Genomic DNA, 15,542 nt, shown 5'->3' with positions numbered 1-15,542 from the left:
CCGGCATTATTGGACACCGGCTCTCAGGTCACCACGATCCCGCATGTCCTTTATCGGAGGTTTTGGTCGGACGGCGATCTCCGACCACCGGACCCCTCCCTCACCATCTATGCTGCCAACGGACAACCTATAGACCAGATCGGGGTCAAAGAGGTAACCATAAAGGTGGGAAGGCAGGAAATGAAGGGACAAGGACTGATTGTTGTGGACACTGATGTTAGAGAAAGGAACCCGCAAATGATTTTAGGCACTAATGTCATAGAAAATTGCCTAGGGGAAGTGTTGTTGTTGCTTCACCAGATTGTTGAAGGTGCTGACGGCAGGTCGCAAAGAGCCTTGCAAAAGGAGATCCGAATCATTCTGAGGAAGCAACAGGTAAAACAGACTGGCGGTGAGATTGGTAGTGTACGGGTGATGGATGCTAACCCCATTGTGATACCCCCACGGAGTGAAATGATGATGTGGTGTAGAGCAGCGGTAGGTCTCAGAGGACAAGATTACCAGGCTGTACTAGAGCCCACTCATTCAGACCACTGGCCCACGATTCTGACAGCCAGGGGGGTAGTTGATGTACACAAGGGACGAGTGCCTGTACGAGTGTTGAACTGTGGGGAGGAGGAAGCCAGACTACCAAGGTACGCTACCATAGCCAAACTGTTTACATGCTCAGATGACGCCATAACACCTGTAGGTCCCCTGACACAAGCTGACTCAAAAGAGGGCGAGACCTCCCAAAAGCAGTTAGAGGACTGGTGCCAGAAACTACACGTGGGGACTGACTCTACACCCGACTACCAGAAACATGGGGTTTACAGGGTCGTGCAGGAATACGAGCAGGTCTTTAGTAAGAACCCACTAGACTTTGGTAGGATCAAAGGGGTGCAACATCACATACCCACAGGCAGTCATCCTCCCATTAAGGAAAGACATAGGCCTATTCCACCAGCCCATTACCAGCGCACAAAGGACATGCTGAAGGACATGAAGGAGGCAGGAGTCATAAGGGACAGTTGCAGCCCCTGGGCAGCTCCCCTAGTCCTGGTAAGAAAGAAGGATGGCACGATGAGGATGTGTGTGGATTACAGACGGATAAATCAGATAACACACAAGGATGCCTACCCTTTGCCAAGGATAGAGGAATCCCTCGCTGCCTTGAAAGCCTCTAACTACTTTTCTACCCTAGATCTTACTAGTGGCTACTGGCAAGTATCTGTAGCAGAAGAAGATCGGGAGAAGACGGCCTTCACCACCCCAATGGGCCTCTGTGAGTTCAACAGCATGCCATTTGGACTCTGCAATGCCCCCGGGACCTTCCAGAGGCTTATGGAATGCTGCCTAGGGCACCTCAACTTTGAAACCGTCCTGCTCTACCTGGATGATGTCATCGTGTACTCCAAGACCTATGAGGACCACCTGAAACACCTGGCTGAAGTCTTTGAAGCACTATCCCGATATGGAATGAAGCTGAAACCATCCAAGTGCCATTTACTGAAGCCAAAGGTCCAGTACCTAGGTCACGTGGTCAGTGCAGAAGGAGTAGCACCGGACCCAGAGAAGGTCACAGTCATCCAGGAATGGCCCACACCTACTACCGTCCGGGAGGTACGTCAGTTCCTTGGCTTGGTAGGCTACTACAGAAGGTTCATCAAGGGCTACACGAAAATGGCAGCGCCTTTGCAAGAGCTCCTGGTAGGCCACCCAAGGAAGAAAGGAAAGATCTCCGGCCCGCCATTTCACTGGGGAGAAGCAGAAGAACACTCCTTCAGACAAATGAAAGGGGCCTTGACGGGTGAAGAGATCCTAGCCTACCCTGACTATGGTCTGCCATTCGTACTGTACACAGATGCCAGTAATGTGGGACTGGGAGCAGTGCTTTCACAGGTGCAGGGAGGCAAAGAGCGTGTGATTGCTTACGCCAGCAGGAAGCTCAGGCCTACCGAAAGAAACCCAGAGAATTATAGCTCATTCAAGCTAGAGTTCCTGGCCATGGTATGGGCTATCACAGAGCGGTTCAAGCACTACCTGGCAGCCACCAAATTCACTGTCTTCACGGACAACAACCCCCTGACCCACTTGGATACTGCTAAATTGGGTGCCATGGAGCAGCGTTGGGTAGCCCGACTGGCGAATTATGACTTTACTGTCAAGTATCGAGCTGGCCGCAAGAACGGCAACGCAGATGCTCTGTCCAGGATGCCTCACCTAGCAGACGAGGGTGAAGATGAAGATGATCTTGAAGAGATTGAGCTGCCAGCGTTCCATCGCCATGGAGCAAAACAGTGTCGGCAGTCGCGTGCCAACCGCCAAGAGGTGACCCTGAACCCACTACCTCACTACAACTGGAAGGAGACCCAGGAAAATGATCCAGCGGTAGGCTTGGTAAAGAAACTGATCAGCCAGCCTGGCGCCAGCCTTGACAAAGGAGCCCCACCTGAGGCACAGTACCTATGGAAGGAGAGGGGTCGATTATTCATCTATCAAGACAAACTTTACAGGAGCATCATTGACCCGAGGACGCATGAGAAGGTGTGGCAAGTGATTGTACCACAGAAGGATACGAGGATGGTGCTAGAAGCCTATCACAATGGTGCAGGCCATTTTGGTTGGAAGAAACTGGAGGCCCTACTTAAAGTAAGATTCTACTGGGTGGGCATGAGATCTGCCCTAGAGAAGTGGTGTCGAAACTGCGGGCCTTGCAATCTTAGAAGAAAAGACCAGCACCGCCAGAGAGCACCACTCCAGCCCATCCAAACTAAACGGCCCCTGGAGATCGTGGCCCTGGACCATGTAAAGTTGGCACCCAGCAGACAAGGCTACAACTACGCTCTCACTATGGTTGACCACTACTCCAGATTCCTGGTGGTAGTACCAGTCAAGGACTTGACAGGTCAAACTGCAGCCAAAGCTTTCCAGACACACTTCTGTCGACCACATGGCTATCCAGATCAAGTGCTCACTGACCAAGGACCAGCCTTTGAAGCTGAAGTGTTTAAGGAGTTTTGTAACCTATACGGCTGCCAGAAGATCCGTACTACGCCTTACCATCCTCAGACCAATGGCATGTGTGAGAAGATGAACCACATCATTCTCGATCTTCTGAAGACGCTCCCATTGGAGGAACGAAGTCAGTGGCCAGAAAAACTGCCCGATCTAGTGGACATGTATAACAACATCCCTGTGAGTTCCACGAACTGCACACCGGCATACCTGATGAGGGCCAGACCAGGGAGGTTGCCAGTAGATCTGGAAATGGGAGTTGAGACCCCTGAAGACCATCAACAAGGTGCTGATTGGGATTCCAACCGCCAAGCCCAATACAAGAAAGTACAAGAGTGTGTGGAGCGAAGCCTGACTCAGCAGCGTGAGAAACAAGAAAAGGCCTACAATCGAAAAGCACCTGCTGTTCCCTTGATGCCAGGAGATATAGTTCTCAAAAGAAAGAGAAAACGTCATAAACTTGACAATCACTGGGAAGAAGAACCCTATACTGTGTTACCATCGACGCTTAGCAATGAAAAGACATGCCTTATCAGCAAAGATGGAGGAAAAACAACAGCTGTCGTTTCTAGAGATCGCTTAAAGAAATGTCCTGAACAACTAAGAATCCCTGAAGAAATTCCCAACCCTTTGCCAGTTCAAGAACCAAAAGAAAAGATGATCCATACTGTACTTGGAGATTTTCCAGCAAGTTGGCCTCAATACAATGGAGCAGTAGTTATTCCGGTTATTACATTCCCTCAATCTGGAGAAGTAAGAGACCCAGAAGAACCTGTTCAGAACCTGGAAGAGCCAAATGTAGCTGAAGCAGAAAACCACGCATTGGTATCAGTACCCAGTACACCCAGAATTCACATTGAGACACATACATCGGGTGGGAGGACACAACCTCAGACAGATGACAGTCTAGTACTGAGTAGATCAACCCGCAGCAACTTTGGTCAGCTCCCATTACGCTATAGACAAAGTACAGTTTAGTTCAAAGTGACGGTATGAAATGTAATGTTTAACCTGTTTACAGTTAAGTAACGTTTAAGTGAAATGTGCCCACAAGGACTATTGTGAGACCTCCTTAAAATGTTAGACCACTGGTTATGAACTGGCTTTAACCACAAACTTTGCATTGTAAAAAGTTACCTCCTTGGTATCAACCACAGGGTCTGCCTGTTGAGGGGCATGGCTCTGCACCAACAAGGGGGCACGCCTGTTTATGGGGCCTGCCCTCCAACACTCGGAAGCGGGTACGCCTGTTTATGGGGCCTACCTTACACCACTCTCCTCAGGAGAGGAAGATTGGAGGAAAGGTCTGGGGAATGTGATGGCCCAGACCTGGTTACCAAAAGGACCGGTGACCTACCTCCTGGAGGTTTTTGGGTGGGGTTCGGACATGTGGGTGGTTGGTGGTGGAATGGTACCTGGCATGTTTAAATGTAAATAATTGCCCCTGTGTGGGAAAAGTTTGTAATTACCTTTTTTCTTTCTCTTGTCTTTGCAGCCCGAGGACGTGCTGATGATAACTAAGGGGGAATGTGGCGCCCCTGACCTGGTCAGGCACCACAGAGTATTGCACCCATGCGGGAGCAATGCTTCCAGGTAATCTCCAAAGGCCAGGATGAGGTGCACACACAAACATATAGTGATCAGGCCTCCCACATCACCAGAGGGGACCCTTGGGTAGCCAGAAGGGGTTAACTTTCAATTCCCAGCTGGGGGTGTGTTCAGGGGCTGGTTGCTAGGAAGCAGGGCAGAGAGAGAGGAAGTGAGGGAGTCGAGAGGAAGGAGTTGAAGTGTATGGAGGGGGAGCAGAGAAGCTCCCGTGCAGACAGGTCCTGAGGAGTGCTGTAGCTGAAAGCGGAGGAGAACGGAGTACTGTGGGTCGGCCTGAAGAGCATCCAGAGAAAGAGGGGTGGCTGAGTACGGAGATCCCAGTATCCGAGCACACAAGGGGAACTAGGTCCCCAGAACAGGCAGCAGATCATCCAGAGCTGCTTAACCTACAGGTTGGGGGGGTACTTCATGCCCTCACCACGACTACACAGAGCTTGAGCCAAGCAGCACACCAGGCCCATAAGGGGACAGGGCCAGAAGCCATCCCACCAAGGCCACGCTGCCGGCAGACGAGCCAGAGAGAGGGGAGCAGGGTGGTAACAGCTTCCCTGGAGGGGTCCTACCACGCTTCAAGCAAAGGACCCTCCCAAAACAGAAGGGGTGCAAGGAAGGCGAGTGGACAGCTACCCTCAGAACGGCCTCCTGGAATTCCTGGTTCCACCTGGTTATCACAGTGTCGCCCGGGCATCTCACCGTGACCTCCAAACAGTGAGTAAACACGTTAAAAGACTTTTTGGACTGTGCTTGAGTCATTCTGCGACTTGTGGTACTACAAACCCACACCGGGCCCTGGGGCTTGCCTCACTCTCAGGAGGCTACTATATCCAACTGCACCCACCATCAGCCCCAGGCGTCCCCTAACCTGCAGTGGCGGTCCCCACTGACCGCAATACTGAGAGTGGCGTCACGATCAAAACTGAAGATTCCCTACCTGTGACCAGCACCAGCTACGTGGAGTCCCTGAAGGTATGCACCGACACAACACCTGTGGGGCTTCACACATATGCAATTGTGCAAATCTAAGCATAGTAGGGGACTACAACACCCACCAGAACCACACCATAGACCTTACCACACCACCTCAACGCGCATTTCACATCAGCTTCTATTTTATGGACATTAATAAGACTTCATATTGTACACCGGGACTTCTGTGCAATCTTTCTAGGGATTCCTATCCCAACATCATATTTTACCAATTTAGATTTTGACATACAATTTTGGCCTGTACCATTCTATATGCCTGCAATGATGCTGTAATCTGTTTTTTTGTGATCCCTTTTTGCTGTCTCTAATAAAATCATATATTTATTAATGGTTTATTGGTCTATTATGACATTATTGCTGGTACTGTCAGATGCAGAGTCAATTATAGGTATTATTGAACGGATTTCACAGACCTGCATCTCCTGGGAGAAAACCTTATTTTTTTTTGCTAAGAGATGCAGATTTGGTGCTGAAATGTATTCACCATATTCCTACACTAAATGTGCATCTTCTGACAAAAAAATGCATGTATTTTTTTTGCCAGTAGAGGCAGATTTGGTGCAGGAATATGGTGTATAAATTGCAGCACCAAATCTGCATCCCTTGGCAAATGCAAAAAAACCCAGTTTTGACGCTGTTTTGGTGCAGTTTTCTAAAAGAATATGCAAATTTGGTGCTGAAATGCCTACGCCAACTTTATTTATTTTTACAGCACTATAGATACGCAGACAACGTGTGTGCTTCCAAGCCGTCAAACACGGTGTCACACAAGTTGGGGGCACGGTCTGACTGCAACCAATCAGAGATACGGGGACTGCCGGTGGTTGGGGGAAACAGTGAATATTTATGAGGGTAATAGGTGGCCCTAGAAGTACTGTCACTACTCGGGAGACTTGGTAAGTATAACGCTCCTGCTTTATTCCCTATTTTCTTGATTTTTCCTTTATTTTATTTTTTTTTTAATTACCCGGGTGGACAAATCCGGATAGTTACACGGAGTTCCCTGAAAACTGTGTTTGGGGTCTGTGCACGGATACTAGGTATCCCTATGGATCCCAAATTTTACAATCTTGGTTTGCCGATCACTACTTAGGATACTTGAAATTGTTTAATTACTTATGCTATGTACAGTAATACCACTGGTATTGCAGTATGTAGTGAAAATAACTGTCTTCCATGAACACCAGCCACAAGTTGCTCTTGATAGGTGCACCATCATGGCAGGCATAGGGCCTTCATCAGTCCGCTGGTTGCCTTAGCAACCCATTAGGTATTTGAGGAGGGGGACAGTTGGCACATGGAACAGCACCCTCAACTTCCGGGCTGTCCATGGTATATGCCACCTTCAGCGGTTTTTAAGTGACGCATCAAAGACCGGGAAGACCGGGAACATTATATGTTAGGAATGTGTTAATAGACTGCAATTAAAGGAAAAAAAGATGATGATAATCTTCATTTTGTTTAAAATTTTTAAATCTATGCTCTATTTTCACTCTGGGGCTACTTAAGATATTTGGATGATCCATTATTACAGGACTTCAGGTCTTTGTCTATATTGCATTTTTCCTTCTGTTGTGGCGTACTTGCTGATTGGAGCTTCTGACTGATACCATACAAGAGCATCTGTGACAATTGGGCGGTTCCACTGGGAAGGGAAAAAAAAAAGAAAACCCCATTTTCACAAATGTAATGTTCTCTTGGCTTGTGCAGTTATTGTCCAAATGCACCTGTTCAGCTGGAAAACTCTTGGGAAAAGCTAGAAGTGGTCTGTACAGAATGTCGTCAATTTTTTGTTTATGTGATTGTCTTAATAACCATTTCAGAATGATCAGTGAAAGCCTCCTTGGTCCGACATGTTGCAAATTACCGTACGTTTATCAGATATTTTACTGCAGTGGATGTGGCAAGGAAAGCTCCGTTTTGAATTGTTGCTGTTTAATAAATGGCCATACATGTAACACAAGGACAGGTTGTCTGAGTGGCCTCCATTTTGCTAGACTTCGAGTAGCTCTTCATTGACGGTTCCCTACTCAGCGACCCCCTTATGATGACCATATACTTTAATAGTGTTAGATTATTTCTCCTTAGAGGCATATAGTCTGAGGGTGTCTTCATTGGACAACTAATTTTCTCAGCTTCTGTAGCACAGCTTAATGTATGTTATTGTACCTATAGTCAACCCTGTAATGATGTAACTGTATCTCGTTTTGTCTGCCAGATACAATGGACCAAGCTAAAAACTCATCCAATTTGTTTGGTAAGTTAGCCTGCAAATATTTCCTTTTCTTATTATTTGTGTGCTCTTAACACAGAGCAGTAGGGGATTTTTTGTATCTAAATTGGTATGGTTCCTTTTGTAGATGCTTGATAAAGTTGAAATAGAGATGAAAACATGTGAAGATCCTCGACCGCCCAATGGACCATCACCTATAGCAGTTGCTGCCGGTCAAAGGTGAGATGTTTTCTGTTCCTTAGCCACAATCAGGGGTGTAACAACCGCGGTTTCAGAGGTTGCCATCACGACCGAGCCCAGCAGGGTTAGGGGCCCGTTGCTCGCCCTGCAGAGAAGCAGACGGCTCCTCTCAGTGAGAGAGGAGCTGTGCTGTTCTGTGATAGACCACGCGGCCGCTAGGGGGCCCACTGCCAGCGGTGGCACCGGGCACCCCTCGCCCTTCATCGCACATAGCAATGATGAAGCATGCAGCGGAGGGCTCCTTTCCTTACTCCCTCATTCTCCTCCTGTGCCTGTGCTCAATGTCTCTGCTCAGCAGAGCGTGGTTACGTCACTACTGTGCGACTGCTGTGCTGAGGCATGCAGAGCGCAGAACGGGAGGACTCTGTTTTTTTTTTTTTTAATCAGTTATTACACGGTGGCCAGAGGCCTATAGGGGTGCATTATACATGGAGGACTATGGGGCTGCATAATACAATATGAAGGTCTAGGGTTTGCATTATAATACATATAGGACTATGGGGGCTGCATTATAATATATGGAGGACTATGGGGACTACCTTATACATGGACTATTGTAACGTTCAGTCCAGAGATGGATCCACGGGACCGTGCACCGGACTCCCTCAGAGAGACAACGAGGAGCGAACCCCTATACAGGGACTGTCTGGCTGCCTCCCCAGAGGGCCCAGATGCACAGCAGCCGGGACACAAGCGAGTTTGGGTTTCGCGTCCTTCAGATGTCCATACGGGATATAGCGACTAGTCCAACGGTAGCCGTGGTCTGGACGGACGACAGGAACCGGGTACAGGTGCCGAGTGGAAACAGCAGACGGAGTCTGGGTCCAGCGAGGAGTGCAGGCTGATGTGGCCAGATGGAATCCAGAACCGGTGACGGGTACAGGCTGATGGAAGACGACGGGATCCACAGCTGATAGTCACCGGGGCAACTCCAGGGAAGAGGCAGGCTGGACACACTCAGGTAGGCAGTCGGACACTGTGGGCAGAGACAGTGTTAACCTGGGTACAAAGCACAGAGGGACCTGAGCATCTAGTGCAAGAGATAGCTACAAGAACACGTTGAACAGGCACCTCCCTCAAGCAAAAGGAAGTCTTATATACCTTGCACCTGTTTCAGTGACGCTGGCCCTTTAAGAAGAGGTGAGTGCCCGCGCCCTAGTGCGCATGCGCGAGGCCCGAGCGCCGGAGATCAACACAGGACGCAGGGGAGAGAGCGGAGGATATGCAGGGGAAGCAGAAGCTGGGTCCCGGACTGCAGCAGGACGTCGGGATCGACGGGCGGGGAGCACGAAGGACGCACAGGAGGGAGAGCAGGGGCAGCAGCCGTTGTCAGGGCGCCCAGGGACCGGATCGGTGAGTGACGGGCGGCGCCAGGATCCCGGGGGCGTGACAGTACCCCCTCCCTCACGCCCCCTTCCCCGCAACCGGGACAGGAATTTGCGAAGAAGAGAAGCAGCAATATTCTCCCGGGGTTCCCAGGACCGTTCCTCGGGACCGAATCCCTCCTAATCAACAAGAAAGAACTGCTTACCCCTCACTCTATTCATGGCCAAGATGTCTCTTACCTCGTATACATCATCATTGGCAAGAGGAGGAGGAGAAGTACCGGGATCAGAGAAGTAGGGACTTAGGATGACTGGCTTGAGTAAGGATACGTGGAAGGACTTAGGGATGTGCATCGTGGCCGGAAGCTGAAGTTTGTACGAGACCTCGTTGATCCGGTTGATGATTTTGAAAGGACCGATATATCAAGGACCCAACTTGTAGGATGGAATCTTCAGCCGGACGTACTTGGAGGAAAGCCATACCATATCCCCAGGAGAAAAGTGAGGAGGATCGAGGCGTCTTTTGTCAGCATGTTTCTTCTTCCGAGCGGAAGCACATTCAAGATAGGTCTTGACGGTACGCCATATCTTGGAGAAATCTCTGGACAGGATGTCTGCAGCGGGTACACCAGAAGTAGAGGGTACCGGTAGTGGCACGGAAGGCTGAAGACCGTAGACGACATGGAAGGGAGAGCTGAAGGAGGACTCACTGGTGTGATGGTTGTCTGAGAACTCAGCCCAAAGTAGCAGGTTGGTCCAGTCGTTGTGGTGGACATTGACGAAGTGCCAAGTCAAGACCTGGTTGACCCGTTCGACCTGACCATTTAATTGAGGGTGGTAGGCCGAGGAGAAGTCTAGGGACACTCCTAGGAGTTTACAGAGCGCCGATCCAGAAACGTGAGTGAATTGACTCCCCCTGTCGGACACAATATGCTGAGGAAAGCCGTGAAGCCGGAAGATGTGTTGAATGAAGAGGTTGGCGAGGTCCGGAGCAGAAGGTAGTCCGACCAAGGGAACAAAATGAGCCATTTTTGAGAAACGATCCACCACAACCCAGATAACAGTACAGCCCGAAGACAAGGGCAAGTCCGTGATAAAATCCATGGCTATGTGTTGCCATGGGACGGAGGGAATGGGCAGAGGCAAGAGACGACCGGTGGCCAGGTGCTTGGGAGTCTTGTTGAGGGCACAGAACGGACAAGCTGCAACAAAAGAGACGATATTTTTACGAAGAGATGGCCACCAATAGTGACGGGAGATCATGCCCCAAGTCTTCTGACCCGCATGACCGGCCACCTTCGAGGAATGGCCGCAGTGAAGGACTTTTCGTCTATCGGCCTCCACAACGAAGGTCTTCCCAGCAGGTATATGCGACAGAGTGACTGGAGCCACCGGAACGACCTTACTGGGACAAATGATGAACTGGTCCCTCTCTTACTCTTGTTCTGCAGGTACGAAGGATCGGGACAAGGCATCGGCCCGCACATTCTTGTCAGCGGGCCGGAAATGTAGCTGAAAATCGAAGCGGGCGAAAAACAGAGACCACCGGGCTTGTTGAGGATTGAGTCTCCGGGCCGAGTGCAGGTATGCTAAGTTTTTGTGATCGGTATAAATTATGACCGGATATACCGCTCCCTCCAGCAAGTATCGCCACTCCTCCAAAGCTAACTTAATAGCCAAAAGCTCCCGATCACCAATGGTGTAATTGTGTTCCAGAGCCGAGAAGTCCTTGGAAAAGAATCCACAGGTAACCATCTTTCCGGAGGACGACTTCTGCATCAGCACGGCTCCGGCATTCGCGGACGAGGCATCCACCTCCACCGTGAATTGTTTGTTTACCTCTGGTTGATGGAGAACGGGAGCGGAAGCAAGGGCCTGCTTCAGAGAGCAAAAGGCATTTTCGGCCTCAGGCGACCATTCTTTGGGATCTGACCCTTTTTTAGTCATAGCGGAGAGAGGAGCCTTCAGTGCGGAAAAGTGGGGGATGAATTGCTGGTAATAATTTGCGAATCCCAGGAAGCGTTGAATAGCTTTCAGTCCAGAAGGGGGAGGCCAGGTGAGAATGGAAGACAGTTTCTTAGGATCCATCTGTAGGCCTCTGTCGGAAATGACGTAGCCAAGAAAGGGAAGAGACGTCTGTTCAAACAAACATTTCTCGTACTTGGCGTACAGGCAGTTTTCTCTAAGTCTTTGCAGGACGAGTCATACGCTTTTTCTATGGGTTGGTAAGTCTGGGGAGAAGATCAAGATGTCGTCCAGGTAGACGTACAGTAGGACGGATGACAGGAACCGGATACAGGTGCCGAGTGGAAACAGCAGACGGAGTCCGGGTCCAGCGAGGAGTGCAGACTGATGTGGCCAGATGGAATCCAGAACCAGTGATGGGTACAGGCTGACGGAAGATGACGGGATCCACAGCTGATAGTCACCGCAACTCCAGGGAAGGGGCAGGCTGGACACACACAGGTAGGCAGTCGGACACTGTGGGCAGAGACAGGGTTAACCTGGGTACAAAGCACAGAGGGACCTGAACATCTAGTGCAAGAGATAACTACAAGAACACGTTAAACAGGCACCGCCCACAAGCAAAAGGAAGTCTTATATACCTTGCACCTGTAATCAGCCATATCCTGTTTCAGTGACGCTGGCCCTTTAAGAAGAGGTGAGTGAGGGCGGGCCCTAGTGCGCATGCGCGAGGCCCGAGCGCCGGAGATCAACACAGGACACAGGGGAGAGAGCGGAGGAGATGCAGGGTAAGCAGAAGCTGGGTCCCGGACCGCAGCGGGACGCCGGGACCGATGAGCAGGGAGCACGGAGGACGCACAGGAGGGAGAGCGGGGGCAGCAGCCATGGCCAGGGCGCCCAGGGACCGGATTGGTGAGTGACGGGCGGCGCCGGGATCCCGGTGGCGTGACAACTATGGGGTGCATTATAATACATGCAGGGCTATGGGGGCTGCATTATGATAGTCCTCCATATATGGGGTGAATTATAATACATGGAGGACTATGGGAGTTGTGTTACATATAATTGGAAGGCTATGAGGGCTACTTTATACATGTAGGACTATGGGAAATGCATTATAATACATGGAGGACTATGGGTGCATTCTAATATATAAAGCGTTATGTGGGACCCTGTATACTATATGAAAGGCTATGTGGGGGCAATTATTGTATTTGGAAAACCTATATACGAGGGTGGATAAAGATACAAGCATGGGATGGGAAAGTTTTTGTGCTGAGGGAAAGAGGCTCTTTCCCTCAGCACCCAGCTTTTACATGCTCTGCTATACATCATCCCTCAGCACCCAGCTTTCCCAAGCTCTGATATTGGAAAGCTGGGTGCTGAGGGAAAGATGTATAGCAGAGCATGGGGAAGCTGGGTATCGAGGACAAGATGGATATCAGAGCATATGAAAGCTGGGTGCTGATAGAAAGAGGGATTTCAGATCATAGGAAACATGGGTGTTGAGGGAAAGAGCCAAGTGTCAGTGTCATTTTCCCGTACCCCGAGTGTCGGCGTCAGTATACTGTACCCCGAGTGTCGGTGTACGTGGAGGGGGGCCCCAGGTCCAAAGTTTGCATCAGGGCCCATCAAACTCTAGTTACGCCACTGGTCACTATTATATATTTAAGCAGATTATTGCCATGATCCTAAATACTGTTTTCTTTCCTATACATTAGTGAATATGGTTTTGCAGAAAAAGTGGTAGAGGGCATGTTCTTAGAAGTTGGCTGTGTGATTATCAAAATCGAATCACAAGCATTTCGTGCATCACTACAGCTCTGGCAGCTGCAAGGTTACAGTGTTAGTCCAACTTGGCAGCAGAGTGATTTACGATTCACCCGCCTTACCCATCCACAAAGAGGAGAGGTAAGCACTTGAAAATACAGGTCTAACATGAGCGTTTATGGTATGTTGATTCTGATTTGTGGCTTTGTGTTAAGGTTCTCACATTTAAGCAAGTAACTTGGCAGACGCTACGCATTGAAGCTGATGCATCAGAAAGTTGTGAAGATGCTCCAAGCACTCCTCTGCGGTTACTTACCAATGGTGGAAGATTGAATGTTGCCTTTAAACGAAGGGTAAGCCGAAATACAAATACACGTCTTACAACAAAGTGACATTTTGAGCATAAGTCTATCCTCCAAAATAGTAAGGGTGGTGTCACACACAGCGACGACGACAACGACGTCGCTGCTACGTCACCATTTTCTGTGATGTTGCAGCGATGTCCCGTCGCTGTCGCTGTGTGTGACATCCAGCAACGACCTGGCCCCTGATGTGAGGTCGCCGGTCGTTGCTGAATGTCCAGCTTAATTTTTTGGTCATCGCTCTCCCGCTGTGATGCACACATCGCTGTGTGTGACAGCGAGAGAGCGACGAAATGAAGCGAGCAGGCAGCAGGAGCCAGCGTCTGACAGCTGTAACCAGGGTAAACATCGGGTAACCAAGGGAAGACCTTTCCCTGGTTACCCGATATTTACCTTTGATACCAGCGTCCGCCCTCGCTGCCAGTGCCGGCTCCCTGCTCTCTGCACATGTAGCTGCAGTACACATCGGGTAATTAACCCGATGTGTACTGTAGCTAGGAGTGCAGGGAGCCAGCGCTAAGCAGTGTGTGCGGCTCCCTGCTCTCTGCACATGTAGCACAGAGACGTTATGATCGCTGCTGCTTCTGCTGTGTTTGACAGCTAAGCAGCGATCATAACAGCGACTTACAAGGTCGCTGTTGCGTCACAGAAAATGGTGACGTAACAGCAACGTCGCTGTCGCTATGTGTGAACCCAGCTTTAGGTGTCTTCTTAACACCAACCTGTGAATTCCCCATGTAAGTTAATTAGCAGTCGTTTTGTGAAAACTGTGAGAAGTATTGTTTTAAAAAGTATCTGAATGGTAATGTTTGCACAGTGCAATGAGGTTGAATAGCAGTGTCCTTTTTTTAAAGCTTCCTTGTGAACTCTTAGAATGTGAAATTCATAGTAATATCTGGTAGTATTAAAGGGAATCTGTCACCAGGTTTTAGCTACCTCATCTGACAGCAACATATTGTAGGCAAAGAGATTCTGAATCCAATGGTGTATCACATAGATAACTAGGTGCAGCAGTTCTAACATAAGCAAAGAATTTAAATCCAGGAAAACACCAGAGCTGATGGAGCTTCCCCGCCCTCACCAGGCTCCTAATGGAGATTTGTGCATTGACTATGAAGTGTCCATCACAGGAAGTAGCATAGCGAACTGCCTGGCACCAGTGAGCTTGTCACAGCAATGTTAAATGCAAATGATATTCCCTTTAATTTAAGTAAACAATAGCTCACAGACTGATAAGAGAAGCATAGTAGATTTTTGTCTTTTAAACCTTGCGGCATGCTGTCCTCAGCTTATATAGCAAAATTCTGCTGAAAGATTCCCTTTAATTGCATTACCTTGTAAACTACACGTAGACTAAAGTAGCCATTGCTTTAGATCAAGGTTGGCCTAACTCAACAACCTCTGCAGGACCAGTCAACAATCTGTTTGTACTGAGGCTTAAATGATATTAGGGTAGATATGTATGTTCCCTTCTCATTTGCATGGATTTTTATTGAAAAAAAATATTCTGACTCAATCAATATATATATTCCCAGGGAGTTTGTAATTATTTCCAGACTTCACCATTGACTTAAAACTTCTGAGCAGTCTGAATATTTTTAAAATGTTGTGACGACATGGACTTTGTCAGTGCCTAGCAAGGGTTAAAGTTTCTTAACATTCAGCCGGGCATGAAGATATTTTGTTAATAAACTGGGGATAAGCCCTCATTGTTTTGTTTTAATGAGTCTAGTGATAAAGTTCTTGTTGACTCGTGTAATTACCTTCACCAAAGAGGATCAGTTACCCAAACAAATCAATTGTGTGAACCTCCATTGTATTGTTGGATGCGATGTGGCTGGGTTGTCTCCCTTGTAAAGCTGGGTTTACACACTGCAACATCTCAAACGACATCGCTGTAACGTCACCGGTTTTGTGACGCAATAGCGATGTTGTTTGCGATGTTGCAGTGTGTGAATCCTATCAGCGACCTGGCCCCTGCTGTGAAGTTGTAATCGTTACAAATCGTTCAGGACCATTCCTAGGTCCTTTGTTTCCCGCTGTGCAGCATGAAGT

General features: G+C 48.9%; 1 protein-coding gene across 3 annotated transcripts in view; it reads left to right on the top strand.

Moving 5' to 3' along the window:
* Window positions 1-15,542, top strand: part of BLTP3A (bridge-like lipid transfer protein family member 3A) — a 698,660-nt gene that overhangs the window by 146,825 nt on the left and 536,293 nt on the right. For all 3 annotated transcript variants that reach the window (XM_075335894.1, XM_075335893.1, XM_075335895.1), the window contains exons 3-6: window positions 7,811-7,849; window positions 7,953-8,044; window positions 13,077-13,266; window positions 13,341-13,478. In XM_075335894.1, coding sequence (XP_075192009.1) covers window positions 7,811-7,849; window positions 7,953-8,044; window positions 13,077-13,266; window positions 13,341-13,478 — 459 coding nt within the window. The remainder of the gene's footprint in view (window positions 1-7,810; window positions 7,850-7,952; window positions 8,045-13,076; window positions 13,267-13,340; window positions 13,479-15,542) is intronic.

This window comes from Anomaloglossus baeobatrachus, chromosome 2, assembly GCF_048569485.1.
Source record: "Anomaloglossus baeobatrachus isolate aAnoBae1 chromosome 2, aAnoBae1.hap1, whole genome shotgun sequence".
In the NCBI taxonomy this organism is placed as follows: Eukaryota; Metazoa; Chordata; class Amphibia; order Anura; family Aromobatidae; genus Anomaloglossus; species Anomaloglossus baeobatrachus.
This window is presented reverse-complemented; position numbering and strand designations above follow the sequence as displayed.